This window comes from Saccostrea cucullata, unplaced genomic scaffold (genome assembly GCF_032062105.1).
Source record: "Saccostrea cucullata isolate Sc308-1 unplaced genomic scaffold, CSIRO_AGI_Scuc_v1 ctg327, whole genome shotgun sequence".
Classification (NCBI taxonomy): Eukaryota; Metazoa; Mollusca; class Bivalvia; order Ostreida; family Ostreidae; genus Saccostrea; species Saccostrea cuccullata.
In genome coordinates, this window is record NW_026924594.1 from 177,887 (window position 1) to 200,529 (window position 22,643).

Here is a 22,643-nt window from a genome sequence, read left to right on the forward strand (position 1 = left end):
CTTATTACACTCTTAGATGAATTTAAATTAAAATAAAAAAAACTATTTTTAACAACCGTTAAATATATTTTCAGATGAAAACTATACTTAACTAATTGTTAACTATAGTTTACGGTTTGTAAACTATACCTTTTTAAGGTCTGCTTTCATAAAAACCTAGTTTATCAAATGTGAAACTAGAGAAATATAATGTTTTTGATTTACATGAATTCTCTCTGTAGCCAATTCTAAACCTTTTCACAAATTAACCACTTTCGTTGACCAAAGAATTACATTAGATTGAATTAACAAAGAAATATAATATTTTTGAGAAATTAAATACAAAATAATCATATTTGGTATAATTTTAGGTAGTTTAGGGGCAAATGAAAAAATTAAAAGAAATGAGAGGTTTTTCAGTTTTTGTAATCAAAATTACTTTATATTAAAAAAAGGGGGGGGGAAATCTTACCAATCCGGATTCTTACCATTTCCAAGTCGGTTTTTAGGTAAAATATATTACCCCCTATAGCATCGAAAAGAAAATATTATTTACATTTCATTATTTTACATGGATTACAATATTCTGAAATTATTTCCAACTAAATATATGTTGAAAGTAAATGCATGCCAGTCAACTGCCCGAAAACGTTGGACTTGTAAGCATAATTTTTGTTGAGAGAAATGTGTTGTTTTAAGCGGCCCTATTAGAGTTGTCAACTTCTGCGATGGACTTGCCACGTTTGCGATAACGGGAAAATCATTCAAAAACAAAAATGATTTATAGCTAATGCTTTATGTAAGTGTTTAAGAATGGTAGCGATGTTATTCATAAAGATGTTTGTTTGATATTTTAAGCGTTTGTAAGCTGGGTGTGTCAATACATATGGAAGAAATCACTTTCTCCGACTTGACTTGATTCGCCGAACTTTTAGTTGAAAAGTTTTCACACAGTCCTACAGTTAAAATAACCACCTTTCTTCGCGAATTCATTGTAAATATCTTTGAGACAATCATGCTTAGTATCAGATTTCTTAATTAATACTGAGAGGTAGAGGTAAAATAAAAAATAGTGAAAATCAGATGTGTACCACAGAATAATTGGCGTCATGACAAGTCACAATCTTTGACAGTTTAGATGGCAATATATTTGTTAACTCTTTGGTGTGCAATGATTTAGCCTCTGAAGTTTTATTTTACTCAGTCTGTTTTGAGCATCCTCATCAGTCTACTAAGTTAGAATACTCTGTGTCTCCAGAGTTTTATATGTCTCTGGTGTCTCTCAGGACCAGCACAATGTCTTGATTAAGCTATATAGCTTGATTTAGCTATATAGCTTTATCAAGCTATTCGGAATAGCTTGATTAAGCTATTTTATCACACTTCTTTCTCAAATGTTTTATTTTTCAGCATGTGCAAAAAGTCGCACCTTGGTGCAGTGGGAATATCAAACTTTGAACTCTTCTGAATACAATGAATGTAAAAATCACTCACCAAATTGCGTCTCCTCAAGAGACTTTGTACTCAAAGTTTTAAAAGTTTGGGGGCTATTGATGAGTGACCACACAGTTATTTCTTGAATGAAATTATAAAGGAGGTCAGTTATGGCCAACAGGATAATTGATTGGTAACAGTTCAACACAATGAGAAGCAATCCGATCCACGCCTCACCGCACTCAATATAAAAGTGCAGTTACTCAAACATATGGAAATTCATCTTTTGCTTAAAAGTATTCAACAACAGTAATGTTAGAACTTTCTATGATTTAGTTTGTATTTTTGATAGCCAAAAGTACATATATGCATAGTCAAATACTTGCGACTTTTTGTTTATTTCTTACTAAAAAACGTTTTTGTTAAAAACTACATATAAATAGCTTTATTTAGCTATTTTAAATACCGTATAATCCCTATTAACCGCCCCGGGCGGAAAATTGCGGAAATATTTTATGCTTGCTAAATTTTGAACGTCATATTTTAGCTTCAAGAAATCTTTTGAAAAAAAAAAACAAATAACAGAGAACCACTAAAAATTGTCTAACCTTCCTTTAAATTACAATAATCCTTCCAAATTATGCTATATGACTCATTTTCCCACTTCAAAATTAAGGAATAGACAAAAAAGAAGGAGAACAAATTTTGTACTTGTATGTTTAACTTTCACTTCCAGAAATACATGATTAGGTCGTTCTAAAAATCTTTTACTTTCAAGAATATTTTATGTATGAGTTACCTAATAACAAAGTTTCATTTTCACTTTCTTCATTATGGCGGACTTTTGATACGATTCTGGATGATGTTGATCACTATAAAGGGGGCCCTTATTTCCTGACAATTGAAAAAGACCCAGGGGGCGCTTATAGGGGTAGGGGCGGTTAATAGGGATTATACGGTAGCTTAATAAAGCTATATAGCTTTTTAAAGCTAATTAGCTTAATCAAGCGATTGTGCCGGACCTGTCTCTGGCCCTCGCCACATTCAGAATACGTCCCATATACTTGCAATAAAGCATATCGGAGCAGATCTGATCTGAAATAATTTCGAAGAATACAAAGGGGTTGTGCTGGAAAAAAAACTGTTTAAGATTTGAATATGCCTTTTATCCCTAAAAAAAATCCATGTGAAGACAAAAGTTCAATATCCCAACGTTTTTTTTCTCACTTCAAATTTATATTTACTCTCTGCACTGTTCATAGTAAAAGCTCTAAGTTTGAGTTATCGCCTGTGTTTATTCTCCTACATTGTCAATACACAGAACAAATTCTATCGTTAAGCCAGGTTCGTAGGACAATATCGTTTTAACAATAGAACATTTTTTTGGACATGCCCATAAACGCAAGTTCTGTAGACATACCTTTTTGCCCGGTATTATGCTATATGCATGCAGGTGTTCTCTAATTTTAAAGGGAACTCGTGCATTTAAAACACAGTCTCAGTCCAAGTAATCTGTGAAATTAATAGATTATTAAACATAATTTGCAATTCCAAAGAATCATGGCCTTGTGAAAAAAGTTAGTTTACATTATGTGAATGTGTGAAGCACAGCAAATATATAATATATATACTAAAAGTCTAAAAATTTATTGAAGACCAGTTGACAATACGCCCATTTCTAAACATTACACATATTTTAATATGTAGTTAGATTGTAGATTAACATGCTATGCTTAATATCTAAATGCTTTACTTCTTGAAATATTCAAACGACTACCTGGTACATGTAACCTTCAACATTGCTCTTATAAATCAGGTAACAAAAGATAGGAAATATTAATTAACCAACAGATTTTCAGAAAGAGACATATCTAATGATCTTTTATGTCTATACTTTACCTGTAAAGATATATTACTTCTCTGTCTATTTTAAAATTCCTTGTTGTATACAGTTTTCTTTTTCAGACAAGTTAAATGATCATGATGTCACGGTGTACTTGGTAGATCAAAGATTAACAAAATGTTGAGTAGAGCATCCCATACAATAGCATTATGTTCCATCGCCAACTTTATAAATTCAGCGGACAGAGTGATTATGCCCATTGCTATTGTTCCTATGGCAGATGAGTACAAATGGGACTTGCATGGACAAGGATGGGTGCTTAGTTCTTTTGCTGTTGGCTACATGAGTAGCCAGGTGAGATTTTTATTTTAAAAAGCAGTTTTCCCCTTATTATGCTTATTCTATAGAACATATGTTGAGAAAAAATTATTCTGACATAGATTTTCTATATCTGTCAGTGGTTCTGATTTCATTGATTTTGTGACTGTTTTGTTTTATCACATTTATCATGTTTTTATAGATATAAATGTAATGAAATATATTACTGTATAAGTGGAAATTTTAGCGAGACTCAAATTTAGCAATCAATCGTTTAAAAAAAAAAATGGTATTTTATTTTCAGAGATGCAATTCATGTAGTGGAATTTTTTATATTCAAAGAATCTATTACAAATAAAACGCAATTAATTTTTGAATTTCAAATTTTGGGAGTGCACCCTTGCTAATAATGCGAAAATTAAATTCTAAAAATTCTGCTTATACAGTATCTTCTTACCCCTGAATATGATCATGTCTGAGTAATGAATTCCATTTATGGAAATACTTTCAAGAGTCTTGCATTTATCTAGTAGTGAAATAAATTGTTCTTTATGATTATTTAAAAATGATTTCTTTGTACATGTGATCCTTGGAAATTTCAGGTAATTGGTGGGAGTGGGGCCAAAAAGTATGGAGGGAAGATGATGCTCACCATAGCGGTACTACTGTGGTCTTTGTCAACGTTTCTCGTCCCCTTCTTTGCTCATTCCATTTATGCATTAATACTTTCAAGAGTCTTGTTAGGACTTGGAGAAGGATTAGGTAATTTGTTCTTAAACTGATTTATTAAAGTGTTTTTATCAAAATATACTTGTGCATGTCCAATCATTTAAGACAGAAAGTGAAGATTTCACAGAAAATGCCATGTTTATATAACATTCTCCAAGTTAAAAAAAAGGATGCATTACCAAATACTGTTTATTTTAATTTTATTGCTTTTAGGATTACCAACAATTTTCCATATTTTTTCTCATGCCATTCCATGTGAAGAGAGATCTAGGGCCTTTGGTTATTTGGTTGCGTTTGGTTCTATTGGACAAACTTTTGCATCAGTGGTAAGCAACATTTCAAGCACTTCACATATGGGAATAATACTAAATTATATTCTAAATTATGAGAAATGCCGCATGCCACTTACATGGTATAAAACTTTATTTTTGATAAACAAGAAGCATTGTATGAAATCATGATGACAAATTATATTGAGTAACTAAATTCAGTTGTTTTTGTTTTGGTTTTTTTTGCTGAGATATTAAGTTTTCTTTTTCACATAGTCGGTAGATTATTTTCATAAAGGAAATTCTTTTTATGACAAAAGTTTTGCACCAAGAACAAATTGTTGATAATAAATGTAACTTTGTTTTCAGCTGTGCCCTCACCTGGACTGGGAGTGGATGTTTTATTTATTTGGCTTTATGGGGTTTGTGTGGGTTTTATTGTGGATTCTGATGTACAAAGAAATTAGAACGTCCACGGAGGAAGATTTTGTTGATCCTCCCAAGGTAAAAAAAAAAAAAAAGGTCATCTACCATCTAGCTGTTATGTGGAAAAATTGTATGTTGCTGCATTTTTTTTTATATATTTGAAAATTGATACCCGTGTGTCAGAAAAATTAAATGCAGGTATGAAAAATGATTTGAATTTGAATTTTGCTTTATTTTGTCAATTCTGTATGTATTTTCGGGATAAAATTTTAATATGTATTCCAAATAAGGATGAAACACGTAAATTTACTTTTTAAACATTAATATATTTTTAAATATGTCTTGTTTTTGATTTCTCATATTTATTTGTGTCTCCTTTAATTCTACACAGGTCAACAATAACAATGTTTCATGGCGAGAATTTCTCTGTCATTGGCCGCTTTGGTCCATTTATATTGCTCACTTTAGCATGAACTGGTCCAATTATATCATCATGCAGTGGCTGCCAACATATATGACTCGAACACTCGGGGCTGAAAAGAGCCATATCATGTTTACGGCCGTGCCTTACATCATGAATTCTTTAGTCGGGATGGGTAAGAATATTTTGTTAACAATTTTTTCAAGAAATTTCCCATTATTTTTTTGTAGTTTAGTACATTTAGTGAATGATATAATGGTAACAGAATTGTCATTTTAATACTCAAATATTATTATTATGAACAACTGATTCAATGAAACACATCTCAGAGCCAAAATCTGTAGAAAACTAGAGTCTGCTATGGATTGAGCCACTTGACATATTTTTCTGACTTGACCCTTATTATTTTGTTTTCTTCAGATGGTATTTTTAATTCATGGTTCCTTTTTATTTTTCAGGTGCTGGACACTTTGCTGATTCCCTGATAACCAAAGACAAGTGGACGTTACTGTCGGTGAGGAGGCTAATGACCAGCATCGGCCTTCTGGGACCTGGATTATTTATTTTATTTTTCAGCGCTGTAAATAATTTATCACTTGCTGTTTTGTAAGTACAATTTCTAAATTTATTACCTTTTATCAACATTTAAAGAGTTATCCATTCCTTTAAACATAAGAAAGAATGTCCAAATTGCTTCTTGTATATAATGTTTTGCTATATGTTAAAGGAGTTCATTCTTCTATATAAAGTTGAATAGAAATAGAGTATTCTTTCTTAAAAGTTATCAAGCTTTAAAAGTTTTATTTTCAATTTACATGAAATGAATGCAGAAAATACTAGAAGATTACACGTCATCTATAAAACAAAATATGAATCATTTTTACATTCCCTGTCTGTTTCCAGCTTTGTTTCCCTTTCTCTCGGTCTAAGTGCTTGTAACTCATCAGGACATTTAAGCAATCACGCAGAAGTGGCTCCTAATCATGCTGGAATTACTTTTGCCATCTCTAACACATTGGTAAGCTACTTTCATTGCCATACTAAAAAAAAAAAAAATACATTTTTTGTTGTATTAAAGATTTTGACATTTACAATGTAAATGCCAATCTACTGTTTCTTTTTACATCAAATTGAAAGAGAAGATTCTTTTTCAGGCCGAAAATAAGAGCAATTTTTATCCCAACAAAATTTTATATGGATTTAAGTTTGTAATGTATGTACCTGTTTGTGATGGTATGTTTTTTTTAAATTTTGAGTTTGATGATTGTTTTTATTTCTGTAGGCAACAATTCCTGGTATCACGTGTGGTCCGCTGACGGCAGAACTTGTTCTCCAGAGTCACGGTCGATGGTTTCCCGTGTTCATCATCGCTGCGGGAGTGAACTTTGTCGGTGCTATTATTTACCTTAGTCAGAGCGCAGCCAGCCAAGTGTTGTAGACTCAATGTGTCGTTTTTATGATCAAAAACATGAAAATTCGAACTTAATTCCAGCCATTGTTTTTGCAATGTACTTGAAGTCACTTGTTACTTCATTTTCATCTGTTAAATGCAGAATGAATGTCATTTTTTAAACAGTTTAATGTGTGTTACATGTACATGTATGTATAAGTTGTGTTATGTATTAGGTAGGGCACATTTGGTGCTTGCTTTGGAGAAAATGTTTAATGTGAACATTTATTTTTTAGTTAAATTTTGTGCTGAACTGTTTTTGAAAGGTACATTGTATCAATACTCATTATTCGAGATATGTTTCTGTGATGAGAGCATTAGTTTTTTAGATTTCAATCTAATCCTGCTTTATTTTTCAAAGGTGGCATTTGATTGTATATTTATTATATGTACATGTGTACAAAAAAAATATTTTTTTATGTGAATGTAATTTCAATTTCTCCAGTTAAGGATTTATAATTGCCAAAAGTTTGTTTTTGCTTAGGTTAAAAAAAAGTAATGATCATGTTTTTTTGTTTTTGAAGGTATGGTATGCAATACCCTCTGAGATTATTTTATGAACAAAATGCATTTTTGTTGATATTTATTTTTGTTGTTTTGATTTGCATGTATATACATGTAAAACATCCCTCCATTTGTTGAAGCAGGGTGTATTTTGTCCCGGAATAAGAAGGGAGATTTTATGAGAGTTACAAGTGTCACATCCCCCCCTTCTCCTTTACTCCTTTACTAGTTGGTCTTAAATGTCATTATTTGTTTTGTTTTTTTAAAAGTGTTTCTAGCTTAATATCATATGTTTAATGCAAAGTGGATTTTATTTAAAAAATACAAATAAGAAAATTTATCTTTAAAGATATCTAATGTAGGAAATGTTGTTAGCTTTATATTGAAAAGAACAACTTTTGAATGTACATGTACTTTTATTCACTGCTCGTTATTGAAATTAGTAATTTATCCTTATCTTAAAACTAAGCTTGTAAGGTATTTTTAAGAAACAGATATAGTTTTTAAATGATATGAGCTCATGCAGGTGTGAGCTACTCTTTAATCTGGTTGAAGAGAGAGCGATCATAGGCAGTTATGCCTGCTGTTCAATCCATTTCTATGAATAAAGATATTTTAAACTAATCTGGTTGAAAAAGGATGTAAATACTAGGGCTGGGACGATACACATCTTTCTTCATCGATACGTATCACGATATTTGAGCCACGATACGATATGTATCACGATATGTTTAATTGCTTATAAAATCTTTTTTTGCATTGAAATAAACAAATTATTTCTTTGCAAATGAGAATAATTTATTCAAAATAGTTGTTTATATGTTGTAAAACAAAAACATTTTACTCAAGTGGTGTTAATTATTATTTATTTCATTTCTATATTTATATTTAACTTATTTATTTTATATATTAAACCCCAAATGTTAAATAAACAAAGAAAAACATAATGTCAGATTTCTTGGGGGCGATATTTTTTCAAATGTATCAATATGTGTATCATCCTCACATATATCACGATATCTCGATATATCGTCCCAGCCCTAGTAAATACCCAATATTGCCATTCCCTTCTTAAATATTTGATATTTAAGGTTGAAATTTCCTCTGTTCTCTGAAATAAAATGTTGCTATATAAACTCGTATGTTTTTTTTCCAACTGAAAATTATTATATGCAAAATGTCAACAAATTTAACATAGCATGCTGGGTAAATTGGAAAAAAAATATTAAGGTATAATAGCCATTAAGATCTCTTTAAACTCTTGGAACTTACAGTTCATTGACTGTCTGTTAAGGGAATTAACTCTATCTGAGATAAATGTCTGTGGTTCCTCTTTGAAATTGTCAGCTTGAAATGCCATTTCTATTAGATTTTGCCTTGCAAAGTACACTAAAAATATGTACAAGCATAAAATGCCGGTTTCAATTCTTGTGATAATGGTGAATTTCCTATGTGATGTCTGTGAGGAAAAAGTCATGTTGTAAGAAAATTTAATGAAAAAAATAAAATGTAATGAATATTTGTACCTTTTGTTTGTGTTTACTAGTGAGCTATACATTACAATATACATGTATCTATAAACATGATAAAGCGTTTAAAGACAAAGTTGTATTTTCTATCCGAGTGAATTTTGACATACTTGTTCTTCATAAAAGTTATCTCTCTTTGTCCATGGATGTATTGCCTCCACATTTTGCACTTTTCATCAAATATGTTTTATTCGGTGTTGACACTCCCTTGATCCCCTAACACTTTGCAAAATAAAAATGACACTAAGATCCAACGGATCCACCCATATTATTACATGTACTTATATAACGGAAGGAGGTTGGATTTTTTTTTTTACCTGAGCTATACCAACACAATAAGTATACATGTGAGTGATACATGTATGTCCATTTCCTCGATAATTAAATAATCGAGTATGACCATGTACAGTGCAATCACCCTTAAATGCGTCATGTAGGCCTATGGATGTAGGATTATTTTTCAAAAGGAGGGGTTCCACGCCAACTCAAAAGTATCGGATTTTGAATTATTTTTTTTTTTGCGAATTTCTCGAACCTTTTCGGGAAAGGGCCGGCTTCTTCATTCATTAGATACAAAACTTTTCCGACTTCGAATCATTTTACGAGGGGCCCGTGTCTTATGTGTGAGAAGATGTTTTTTTCTGTGGCACTTTGTATAGAAATTTATAATTGAAAATTCCAAGGGGTGGTCCAGACACACCCTGACCGCCCCTCTTCTTGCATGTGTTGCAAATTTGTTTCAGTCATTTGAAGCAAGAAACAATACTTTTTTTTCCTTGTAAAAGCATTTTTTAAATTTCATATCAAACCGCAGAAATATTTTTAAATAAGACAGACGTAGTGTAGAGGTACAAAATATAGTCGTGTAAGTACTTTTTGATTTGGAAGATTGCAACAAAAGATCGTGACAATGCTCTCATTTCAACTTCTCATGATTGTAGAATTGGCTGGCTATCGATTGTGCACATGTATCATCATTCCCTTGAACTAATATTTCTCAATTAGCATGTTTTAAATTTTTGTACATGGAAAACCCCACAAGGTTAAGGGTCCTTTGTAATCGTTGGCCTACCGGGAGTACTTGGTTGTGGTTCCATGACCACGTGTGGCCCATAACATGGCGAGGATTGGCTCTGGATCGAAATTTTAAGTCCAAAAATATGTGGATTGACCCACAACGATTCCATTATATTGCCAAAATATATCATTTTTTGGCAACGTGAGTGATAATTTCTTGTAACATCTATGGTATAAATTATTAAAGGACATTATCATGTGTTCAAGTCACAAGAAGACAATTTCGATATTTTACAAATTTTATTGTATAAAAACATGTACATGTATAAATAGTAAAGCACTCAAAAACATTCACACCACATTCATTCACATAATTTACAAATGTTAATTTATTTGCCCTGGTTTCCTAAGAAACCAAAAGACGATTGTCCTGAGTTAGATCCGCCTCCAAAATTATTTGAAAACGCTGATCCGCCCGTGTTAAAGCTATTTCCACCCCCTAGACTAGATCCCTGATTGTTGGAGGGAGCTCCCTGATTTCCACCGCCTAAACCAGTTCCCTGTGTGTTGAAGCTATTTCCCCCTCCTGATCCTACTCCCTGTGTGTTGAAGCTATTTCCCCCTCCTACTCCCTGTGTGTTGACCCCCGTCTGAGTTCCCTGCGAGTTTACGCCGGTCTGGGTTCCCTGGAGGTTTGAATTTGAGCTAGAGCCTGAAAATACAAGACAGAGGTTAGAAAACATATTTTAAACTCATTTTTTCGATAAAGTCAATTTCAAACAAGTTTTCAACCCCTCCATCCCCACCCACCCCCCCCAAAAAAAAAATTAGATACAAATGAAAATCTGTACTGTACGGTTTTCTAAAAGATATACATGTACATAAAATTAAACCGTACCATATTCAAAATTTTGAAACCCAGTATTTTTTTCTAAAGATACCTACTTGAGCTTGGTGTCCATGCTCCGCCGGACATGACCATCAGATCGTCCTCGGAGTAGGGGGTTCTCCAGTTAGCGGGGCTGGCCCGTCCGATGGTACAGCAGGCAATAGGGGTCCGTGCGTTACCGTTCTGTAAACTGGCGGAGTTAGTACCTGTGCCCTCATCATCTCGCTCCAACTTAACCTAGAACATAAAATTTATGATGTTTAAAAAAAATTACTCCATGCGCTGCGTTGCTTGAAAACAACTTTTCTAAAAATTTAGAAACATACTTTTGAAAATAATGACTACATATAAAATATTTATTCATGTACAGGAGTTATCGACCGTTTTCGAATTAACATTTACAGTAAAATTTACAGTAAACTGTTTGAATTGTGTGCTTTGAAAATACTTAGTATGAAAAATCCTCTTACCACCAATGATCGCCCAAGAATACTGCCCTGGCCCTGAAGGGAAATGACCTCATCTCTAAACTGTGTGGAAGCAACGCCTTGGGCTGACTGAAGCATGTTTCCTAAGTCTCCAACATGACGCAAGCTAGAAATATGAAAGGACAGATTATTTAACAATGAAAATTAAAATCAACAAATACCATATGTTACCATCCAAATCGGAAAAAAATATAACGATTGAAAACATATGTTTACATATACATATGCATATTAACTTTGATTGGCGGGATTATCATTGGAAGGGCGTTGGGATTAAACATTCTGACATTGTATATTCAAACATGTACTTACAATGGGTAGCTGTTTCGGCCACCGTGGCGGGTCTGGGTGGGGTTGAAGTGGGGTCCCACACGGGAACATCTTTCGCCAGTATCTCCGAATTCGTGAATGTGAATTCCTCTCTGGGTATCTACGGGGGAGGTAGGGAGTCCCACCAGCTGAATTCTTATGTCCACTCCTGAATCGCCAAACAACTGGAAAAATAAATAAATAATAAATTCTTCTAAATAATTGTGTGTTTTTCTACTTCAAAGTAAATTTTCTAGATTTAAATGAATAAAATTATATGAATTTATGTATCCAAATGTATTTCACTAGTTAAATACAAAATTAACTTACAAACTGTCTGAAGTCGGCCCGTCCCCTGATGCCGTTCTCGGTCGAGTTGAAGTAACAGGTAGCATAGCGATAGTTGTTAGGGTTCTGCGAAAGACTCATGAACAACTGCCCGCTGGCGGTGAATTGATCTGTACAGAGAAAAAAATGTTACGTTACATAATGTATATACCTTTTATGATATAAGTAATCATCCGCAAATGTACTGTTATTTCCTAGATCTAAGATATTTTTTTTTAATACGTACTTTGTGTGTTTCCATTATTTGCTCCCGGTAAATTTGCTCCAATCACATTTCCAGGAATAAAAGGGTTTCCAAATCGATTTCCAACTGTTCCAAATCCTCCGATAGCGTTTGGCTGAAATCCTCCAAGCCCAGGTCTATTTACCTGTGGAACGTTTTGTTGTCCTTGGGGAGGAAAACCACCTTGATTTTGTGGCGGAAAACCTCCTTGGTTCTGTGGGGGAAATCCTCCTTGATTTGGCGGGAATCCTCCTTGATTCTGAGGCGGAAAACCCTGGTTTTGGTTCGGAAATCCGCCGGGTTGTTGACCAGCTTGAGGGAAGCCTGCACCCTGATTTCCTGCTTGCTGACCCTGTGGAGGAAATCCACCTGGTTGCTGGCCTTGTTGCGGAAACCCACCAGGTTGCTGCTGCCCACCTTGCGGAGGAAAATTACCTCCTTGTTGACCCTGTGTCGGAAAGCCGCCAGGCTGTGCGCCCGTGTTCGGAAATCCTCCTTGAGTAGGAGGTTGAAATCCCCCTCCCTGATTTTGTGGTCCAAAATTTTGGGGAAAACCGCCTGGTTGTTGTGGTGTTCCTTGTTGATTAAAATTATTAAACTGAGCAAAACTTATTCCCAAACACAAAGTTAACACGGTCAATGAAGTTAGTTTCCGCATGATTTCTTATAGCTTTTAAACTTTGTTTGATGTGTGTACTCTTCGATGGTAAATTTACTTATGACCAAAAATATGTGTACACCAGTTATATTCTATCCATCAAATGACGTAGAAAAAATTGACACATGCAAGCTAGTGAATGACTTCCGTTTTTGGCTGACCCCCCGGGGATAAATGAGTAATGGCTAGATTATATTACGGGTATCGACGACGGAGAGACGCAATGTATTTTTGTCCACAGCACGTCAAAGCAATGCATTACGAGGTGGGACACACACACCCTTAACACTCTCATGTGTGACGTCTCATGTTTTGGTACGTCACTAGATGTAACATTGCATATTGGAATTTAGAACAAAATGGGAATATGAAACACCCCCATGTTTCACCCAGAAAAACTAATGCAGAATTATTTTCCCTTTATTATTACTTAGAAGGGGGTGGGGGTTGCCGAACTGACAATTGTCAGTTTTCGCACTTTATTATTCAATATTTGTATTACTAATTTTCGAATTTTTATGCCCCCGTAATCGAAGATTCGGGGGAATATAGTTTTTTTCGTGTACTTGTACTGTAAAGGAAATTGGTGAACAGTGGTGAACCAGGCGTTCAAAAGGTTCAGGTTGATAAAAAATTGTATTCTGGTTATTGAAATTTATGAAATTATGATAAACAAAACTTATTTAAAGAAAAAAATTCTCGGAAAAATTACCCCATTATTTATGTGACAATTTGCGGGCTTCGAACGCTAGTAATAAAAATCCTGAGTACCAGTTTCCTTTGAGACCAACATTTTATGATTTATGACTTAGTTGGGGGCTCTGTTTTTGGACATATAGGTTTTAAATACCATCGCAGATTTTATTTCATCATTAATCATCATTTTAAAAGATGGATATAATTAAAAATAATGTATAATGTATTTATTCCACTGAAGTAAACATTAGTAATGTGTGTTCATTATTTTTTCTTCTTAAAAAGGAGGGGGGGGGGGTAGTGCCACTATATCATATATTGAGAATGAAATAAGAAAATTCAATATTTAGGCCTTTGTGGAAAGAAAAATCCAAGATTTTGTGCTGGTTTCTTATCTATTGTGTGCATCTGAAACGGGGATACAAATGTTCATGCATGTGGAGACCATGACTTGTTGAACTGCCTTGTTTATTATTGGACTAGTCCATTTATGTAGTAAATAACTGTGGGATCGGGAAACAAATTAGAAAAAAAAAAGTTTCATTAGTGTTGCTTGTTCATATACTGATATATACGATATGTTACTTAAACATTTAAAAGAATGAGATAAATTTTGTAGATAGAATTTCTGAAGTATTAGAAGGAGGTTAAAAGGACAAACTTTATTTAATTCCATAGAAGTTACTGTTAACACACCCATTCACACAATAGAACAATCCAAGGAAAAGACATGAGGCTTAAGTACTAAGTGACATTTGGCGCGAAAAGAGCGATTCACCCCTTTCTTAGAATATAAATGGACTGATTCAGTAGTATGGAAATGCAAGAAAAAGGATACACGTACATGTTGAAACGGTGAATCACATGGAATAATTGTTCCATGGAAAAAGATTAGAGGAAGTAAACACTATAGTATTTTGCATCAGTAATATCATTCTTTTTTCTGAAAACTGTTTCTTTTAAAATGCAGGTAAAGAATTCCAATGTAAATCAGCTTGCACAAAATCTAGCTCTCTAGGTATGATCTATTAGTTATTTCGGATCTTGCAAATATCAATCCTTATACAGCCTGACGCCATGACGTCAGGCAACAGGAGGCCCATGGGCCACATTGCTCACCTGGGCTAGGAAAAAGTAGAAATTGGTTTATTATTGAAAAGTTGAAATCCAAAAGTAAACCTTTGAACTGTTAAGGTTTTGCTTTTCTTGAGAAGATGATTTTTAAAGAATTTTCCTATATATTTCTATGTAAAACTTTGGTCGGCCATTGTGGCCCTGCCCTACCCCCGGGGGTCATGATTTGAACAAACTTGAATCGACACTACCTGAAGATGCTTCCATATAAATATGATCAATCATGGCTTTGTTATTCTTGAGAAGAAGATTTTTAAAGAATTTTCCTACATATTTCTATGTAAAACTTTGGTTGGCCATTGTGGCCCTGTCCTACCCCCAGGGGTCATGATTTGAACAAACTTGAATCGACACTACCTGAGGATGCTTCCATATAAATATGATCAATCATGGCTTTGTTATTCTTGAGAAGAAGATTTTTAAAGAATTTTCCTACATATTTCTATGTAAAACTTTGGTCGGCCATTGTGGCCCCGCCCTACCCCCGGGGGTCATGATTTGAACAAACTTGAATCTACACTACCTGAGGATGCTTCCGTATAAATATGAACAATCATGGCTTTGTTATTCTTGAGAAGAAGATTTTTAAAGAATTTTCCTTTATATTTCTATGTAAAACTTTGGTTGGCCATTGTGGCCCCGCCTTATCCCCAGGGGTCATGATTTGAACAAACTTGAATCTACACTACCTGAGGATGCTTCCCCATAAGTTTCATCTTTCCTGGCACAGTGGTGCTTGAGAAGTTTTTTAAAACATACCACCAAATTTTCATTAATTCCCAATTATCTCCCCTTGAATGAGGGTGTGGCCCTTCATTTGTACAAACTTGAATCCCCTTCACCTAAGGATGCTTTGTGGCAAGTTTGGTTGAAATTTGCCCAGCGGTTCTTGAGAAGAAGTCGAAAATGTGAAAAGTTTACAGACAGACAGACAGACAGATGGACGCCAGACAAAATGTGATCAGAAAAGCTCACTTGAGCCTTCGGCTCAGGTGAGCTAATAAAAGAGTGAATAAATGCAGATGTTTTTTAAAATTTTTTTTATTAAAATCGTAATACCCATTTCATTAAACATATAAAGGAACATGCAAATGCATACAATTATTATAAACAAATACTTCAAGTTGTAGAAAGACACATGGTTTATGGTGTAAAGAAAAATACCTTTCAACAGAAAACATAAATGAAATTCATGTACATGTATAATATTAGGACTTGAAAATAAAGCTACAATTAGGGAAAAAAGTAGTAATAAAATCGAAACATTTTTAAGGTGAACAAAATATCTAAATACTGAGGGAGATTCTTGCACCAAACAGATCAATTTGACAAAACAAGAATATATTTAAATATTTTCAATTTAATAAAATTATCTACAGTTGGGTGAAAAAATTCATGAAGTGAAATACTTAAAAAAAAATTTGCATTTTCATCTTTTCTCAAATTGCATTAGCAAGTCAATCTTTCTCAGAGTCCATAAGCACTGGTTTTATTCAAAGTCAATCTTTTGGATGGAGAAAAAAGTATGGGATATTTGAAGTTTTAAGACATTGAGGCAAAAATATACATAAAAGAGGAAGTAGCTGGGATTACCAACTAACTTTGACATATCCATGATGTTCAAGATACCAAAGTTTCTAAGTACATGAGAGGTTGATATGTACATTATACAATAAAATTTACAGTTTTCTCTTTGATAAAATGATATAATAATTTTATGAACTCTCACATACATAATAGATCAATAAAATACATGGTATTTTTATTTTACATACATGTATGTAAACTGCAATGGCCATGCAGTGCTCTCAACCACTGTGAAAATTCCTAAAGACAACAAAATATCAAAACAAGACGCTTTGTCCTTAAACACAAATCAGCTCTGACACCAATTTTTTTTCCCCAAATTTGCCCTTATACATGTACTAGTAGCTGCAGACATGTATATGCATAGATATTTTAAAAATATTAAATAAAGCATTAATCAAATAACAGTTTGTATGTCAGAACTGGTACAATACTGTTCATGTACTTCTCTTCTCTAAATTCAAAGTCTTTCCTGAATAATCTTGTACTTTTACATATAAAATAATTATATGGGGCTTATTTAATAAATAAATTAGATGGGGCTTTATCACTTTTGCTATGAATTATCGGACAGCATCTTATTTAATTTCTTATATAAGAACTGACTGTATAAACTTTGTAAAATTAAAAATGCCACTAAATGAGTAGATGTTCATGTTAAGTATTAATCACAGCATTTTCTTCAGAAAACAAACTGTGAATAATCATCCAAATTTTTTTCTTCTTCTATATAAAAACTGGAATTCTTTTTTCCACTAAAGTCAGGCAGCTGCTTTCTTCTTTTCCTTCTGCTTTGCCAGTTCATCAACAAATGGGGATTCATAATACATTTCCATTGGTGGACACGTGCACACTAAGTTCTGATCGCCGTAAATGTCATCGATGCGGCTCACCGTGGGCCAGAACTTTGTAGTGGCCGTCACAAAGGGCTGAAAGAGAGGAACCATAGATACTAAACAGCTAGGATAAAGACTGTAAAATGTGTTTCAACTAATTTCATACAGACAGTAGACATTTCAGGGGATAACATATATTTACCATGTAGGTTAACTTTTTTGACAAAATGATACAGTTCAACATAAAGTATTGGTTAGAAATTACTTACAGCTGGAAAGACAGCCACTTCTCTGGAATATGGACGATCCCAATGAGAGGACATGACTTCAGCTTGTGTATGAGGGGCCATCTGAAAGAATAAAGTTCAGAGAAACAATACAAAATATATGTGAAAGAATGGAAAAAGTACAGCATAAAACTACCAAATTACTTTTTGATACCCTTTCATTTTTTTTAGACACAGTGCCATAAAATGTCAGATGTTCTTATGTTTACAACTGTGATCAGATTCAATTCTAAATCTGATAATTTTTTTTAAATCCCACCATTTAAACATCCTCTAAGCAATACCTTAATTGGATTCATCTTAGAATCATATCTTCCTTCTTCAATATCTTTTATTTCCTGTCTAATAGCTGTAAGACACGAAAACAGCATTTTAATAAGGAGTAACATAAACACCGGTTTTCGAAAAAAATCTTTATTACAATCTTAAGTTCAAATATCAAGTTTTGTTCAAAAATCAATTAATCACAGGTTACCCCTTGCAAATTCAGTTCAAACAGAGAAATTTTATTGAAATAAAGAACAAAATTAACAAATGATGAAGGAATAAACTTGCATTACCAATTAAGGCATCACAGAATCTGTCCAGTTCATCTTTGTCCTCTGACTCCGTGGGTTCCACCATCAAGGTTCCCACGACAGGCCACGAGGTGGTGGGGGAGTGGAAACCTGTCCAACACAAAAAGAGTTTGACAATTAAAATTATATTCTTAAACTACCAACAAAAAAAGAAAAGTCTTTGTTATACATGTATGTCTAAAAAATAATTTTAAATCCTCTAAACCAGAGAATGTTTTTTTTTTTTGTTGAAACATGTGCATGAAGAAATTAAAAGAACAGCTTAATTTATGCAAAATTCCAGGTGGCTAAAAATCAATCTGCAAATCTTGATTTTTAGCTCTACTGGTCAGAGACCAGAAGAGCTTATGCGATAGTAATGCGTCCGGCGTCCGTCCGTCTGTCTGTCTGTCCATCTGTCTGTAAACAATTTTTCAAAATGCTACTCCTCCTACAGTTTTGGTCTAATTTCAATATAACTTGGCACACAAGTAGACTACACTAAGATACATAACGATGAACGGTGTTGCCGTGGTTACTAAAAATAGAAATTTCTGTGAAATTCTTTCAAAATGCTACTCCTCCTACAGTTTTGGTCTGATTTCAGTATAACTTGGCACACAAGTAGACTGCACTAAGATACACAATTCTGTGTATCGGTTTTTGATTTCGATGAACGATGTTGCCGTGGTTACTAAAAATAGAAATTTCTGTGAAATTCTTTCAAAATGCTACTCCTCCTACAGTTTTGGTCTGATTTCAGTATAACTTGGCACACTAAAACTAAGATACATAATTCTGTGTATCGGTTTTTGATTTCGATGAACGGTGTTGCCGTGGTTACTAAAAATAGAAATTTCTGTGAAATTCTTTCAAAATGCTTAGTTTTGTCTGATTTCAGTATAACTTGGCACACAAGTAGAATACATTAAGAACATAATTCTGTTTATCAGTTTTTGATTTCGAAACGGTGTTGCCGTGGTTACTAAAAATAGAAATTTCTGTGAAATTCTTTCAAAATGCTACTCCTTCAAAGTCTGATTTCAATATAACTTGGCACACAAGTTGACTACAATAAGATACATAATTCTGTATATCGGTTTTTGATTTCGATGATTGGTGTTGCCGTGGTTACTAAAAATAGAAATTTCTGTGAAATTCTTTCAAAATGCTACTCCAAATACAATTTTAGTCTGATTATAATATAAATATGGCATGCAAGTAGACTGCACTAAGAACATAAAGAGACTTAATCGAGGATCATTATTCTATTTATTGCTGTTGAAAAGTTTCAATTTAACTGAAGTACTTTTCTCTTCCTTTGCATAATGCTAAATATTTTTACATGGTATTGAAAGTATACTCTGAGTTATAAGTAGTTGTTTTAACTTAACATAATGTTAAATATTTCATAATTTCGAAGTGCAGGAAAAGGACAACAACTTACCATAATCCTGAAGTCTTTTAGCAATATCCATCACCTCAATGCCGGCAGTTTTCTTGAAATCCCTGCAGTCAATGATGAACTCATGGGCAACACAACCTGTGAAATCAATATACATGTTACTAGTAGATCCCAGTCACTTGAACAGTCTTCACTCATGTAAAACTGAAAAAAATTACAAAGAAAATAAGTCTGTCTATATATTTTACACACTTTTTTTTTGTTTTAAGAGAGGAAAAAAATTGTTCAATGCCGACTTTAAATAATTTTACTTTAAAATTTGTAACATATACAGACCTTCTTCATTCTTATATAAAGTCTTGTAATATCCATCCAATCGTTTGCTCATATAGTTAGCATTCAGTATAGCAATTTCTGAGGCATGCCTTAAGCCCTTGGCACCCATCATTTTAATATATCCCCAAGAGATGGGCAGAATGGCACTGGATCCAAAAGGAGCTGCCGACACGACACCAAATGATTTGGCTTCTGGTCCGGTGGTGCCATAGGGTGGGATGACTGGGTGGGTGGGGAGGTAGGGGGCCAAATGCTTCTTCCTGTAAAAATAACAAAGGCTTATAAATGTATGACCTTTGACCTAATAACAAAGGTTTACACATGTATGACCTTTTGACCTCAATATCATATGCATTTTCCAGTATTTCACATCACAGACTGAAGGAAATGTTTTTAACTTTACAAATTTTATGCTACTTCAAATTATCACATAATTATGACCATTGATAATGCATGAAATATACAAAATACATGTACATGTATGTTAAATGCTAAATATGTGTGCATGTACCTGAAGAAAATGTGCAATACACAGTACCTAAGAAAAATTCATGTTACAGTTTTGAAAATATTTGGTCCTTACACTCCGATAGGTCCCATCCCTGGGCCTCCCCCTCCGTGTGGAATGCAGAATGTTTTGTGGAGATTCAAATGGGAGACATCAGAGCCGTAGTCAGCTGGTCGACACACTCCTACCTATGAAGTATGAAGATAAGTTAATCAAGCTAACAAGTCAATTGGAAAAGTACAGGATGGTAACATACATGAACCTCTAAAATATCAGAGGTGGGATCAGGTGTCTTAATGTGGATTATTGAAACAAATGGTATAATGCAGAAACTCTTTCATTTATGAGCTGTATTTTCTTGTTCAACTCATTAGCTTTTATTTCATAGTTTTATAAGTGTTATGTTAAAAAGAATCTTTAATTTATACATTTGACAATATTATGTCTGACACTTAAAATTATTACCTGAGCATTCATATTGGCACCATCAAGGTACACTTGACCTCCATGACTGTGAATGAGATCACATATCTCCCTGCAAAGAGTATTTCACATTAATTTGGCCAAAAATGTAGAAAAATCTCAAAATAATTTTAGCCAAAAACTGATTCAGGAAATCACAACATAATCTGTTCCTGATTTTACCTGACTTCTTTATCAAAGACACCATTCGTTGACGGATAAGTTATCATCAGACAGGCTAAGGTATCCTTGTACTTCTCACACTGGGAAAAATAAAATAAAAATCTAACTCAAACTTCTGACATAAGAAAACTGTCAAGAAAAAATCTTTGAGTACATTTAACAATATATTTCATTATTACTATTTGGTGAGAAGTAAAATCACACAGAAACACCTGCTTTGAGTATGATTATGGAAGTTTTAATTTTTATGGGGGAAAAACCCATTTATCTATTGATAATTACAAAATTAATCATTGTTATAACTTACCATTGCACGTAAATGTCTCATGTCGATTGCACCATTTTTATCTACGTTAATTGGCTGAATTTTCATGCCTGCCATCTGGGCACTAGCTGGGTTAGTTCCATGAGCAGATGTTGGAATCAGGCAAACCTAAAATATTGCATTTAAAAATGAAACTGTGATAAAAATGTTAAAGTTTAAACAATTTATTTTTCGACTCCCATCCCCCATACAATCCCTCTCTCTCTCTCTCTCTCTCTCTCTGAAATTTTTAGTGATTTTGCCTTCATTACTTACAGTTCTTTGATCATCCCCTTTTGCATGGAGGTAGGCCATGATAGCTCTGAGACCAGCATACTCTCCCTGAGCTCCGCTAAAAAGGCAAAAAAAAATTCCTCAGAAAAAAAGAAATACAAAAATCCTAAAGACTTTAAAATATATCAAGAAATGACCATATCAAGAATTTATCACTATCAGCATACTGAATGATGTTGTCTAGTAATTCAATGCACTTTTTTAATGGAAATCTGTAAGCCTTACCTATTGGGTTGGAATGAGATTTTGTCATAACCCGTTATCTCACACAAATCTCTCTCTAGCTCCTCAAACATCTGTTTGTAACCTAGGGTCTGCTCCAGGGGAACAAATGGGTGGATGTTGGCAAACTCCTTCCAGGAGCAGGGCTGAAATATTAAATTAAAACCTTAAAAGATTATAATAAAAATTTAATTTTTAAGTACATGTAATTATCAAGTTTTTCTCTTTCCAAATGAATTTTGAAATCTGCATGCAGTGAAAAAAAGTCTGCAAAGAAACTCGGCTGCAAATTTTTAAATAAAAGTCTCACCATCATTTCTGTTGTGCTGTTCAGCTTCATGGTACATGACCCCAGAGGAATCATTGAGTGAACTAATGATAGGTCTTTGTTTTCAAGGTGCTTCATGTAGCGCACTATGTTAGTTTCTGAATGGTATCTGAAACAATTAAGAAATTGGATTAAATTTGTGAATCAGGCACTATACTGAATAAAAAATTTTGCTAATAATATCTTATGATTTCAATGCACAAGTAATGTTCACATTCCTTAACATTTCCTTATATTCAACAATGAAATGTTCAGCAAAATTATATGAATCATATAATGTTCATAGTTAAAAAAGTGCCAGTAAATGTCTTTGAAAAGTATCAATTAATTCCTTATTATACATGAACTATAGGCTTTTCATTCTCATAAATAATCTTCTACCCTAAAAGAAAAATTTAAGTTATGTTCATTCATGTATATTTTTCTATCTGATACCAAGATATCTTTTACTATATACACTCTACATGCATGCAAACAGAGATTTTTCATATCTTGTGATATTTTTTTTTAATTCTATCACATGTCAATAACAGTGGCCATATGTTTTTTATAGTGGCATTCAATGATTGTGTTTCTCTGTTACTCCTATTTGCTATATCATATTATTAAGTTGCACTCATTTTAATTTCTTCAGTACGTTCCCTAATCTCTGCTAGTAAATGACACTCAT

General features: G+C 33.4%; 3 protein-coding genes across 3 annotated transcripts in view; 1 reads left to right on the forward strand and 2 right to left on the reverse strand.

Annotated features, from left to right (window-relative positions):
* The first annotated feature begins 668 nt into the window (after positions 1-668).
* Positions 669-6,988, forward strand: LOC134266804 (sialin-like). Its single transcript, XM_062749031.1, has 9 exons — positions 669-778; positions 3,379-3,610; positions 4,177-4,336; positions 4,517-4,629; positions 4,942-5,076; positions 5,390-5,594; positions 5,878-6,025; positions 6,323-6,437; positions 6,702-6,988. Exons 2-9 carry the CDS (start codon positions 3,434-3,436, stop codon positions 6,855-6,857), a joined length of 1,209 nt encoding a protein of 402 aa, XP_062605015.1. The 5' UTR covers positions 669-778; positions 3,379-3,433; the 3' UTR covers positions 6,858-6,988.
* Positions 6,989-10,262: 3,274 nt separating this feature from the next.
* On the reverse strand, positions 10,263-12,874 carry LOC134266797 (uncharacterized transmembrane protein DDB_G0289901-like). The gene is made up of 6 exons (XM_062749023.1): positions 12,180-12,874; positions 11,936-12,063; positions 11,609-11,790; positions 11,279-11,402; positions 10,865-11,045; positions 10,263-10,631 (listed from the first exon to the last, which is right to left on the reverse strand). The coding sequence occupies exons 1-6, from the start codon at positions 12,832-12,834 to the stop codon at positions 10,309-10,311; spliced, it is 1,593 nt and encodes a 530-aa protein (XP_062605007.1). The 5' UTR covers positions 12,835-12,874; the 3' UTR covers positions 10,263-10,308.
* A 2,824-nt stretch (positions 12,875-15,698) lies between these two features.
* Positions 15,699-22,643, reverse strand: part of LOC134266806 (glycine dehydrogenase (decarboxylating), mitochondrial-like) — a 33,267-nt gene continuing 26,322 nt past the window's right edge. Inside the window, exons 13-25 of the mRNA XM_062749032.1 lie at positions 21,956-22,082; positions 21,649-21,791; positions 21,406-21,481; positions 21,133-21,258; positions 20,826-20,905; positions 20,646-20,715; positions 20,256-20,368; positions 19,673-19,932; positions 19,379-19,474; positions 17,935-18,042; positions 17,659-17,723; positions 17,357-17,437; positions 15,699-17,180 (exon numbers count right to left, since the gene is read on the reverse strand). Of these exons, the coding sequence (XP_062605016.1) occupies positions 17,013-17,180; positions 17,357-17,437; positions 17,659-17,723; positions 17,935-18,042; positions 19,379-19,474; positions 19,673-19,932; positions 20,256-20,368; positions 20,646-20,715; positions 20,826-20,905; positions 21,133-21,258; positions 21,406-21,481; positions 21,649-21,791; positions 21,956-22,082 (1,513 nt within the window). The 3' untranslated portion in view covers positions 15,699-17,012. The remainder of the gene's footprint in view (positions 17,181-17,356; positions 17,438-17,658; positions 17,724-17,934; positions 18,043-19,378; positions 19,475-19,672; positions 19,933-20,255; positions 20,369-20,645; positions 20,716-20,825; positions 20,906-21,132; positions 21,259-21,405; positions 21,482-21,648; positions 21,792-21,955; positions 22,083-22,643) is intronic.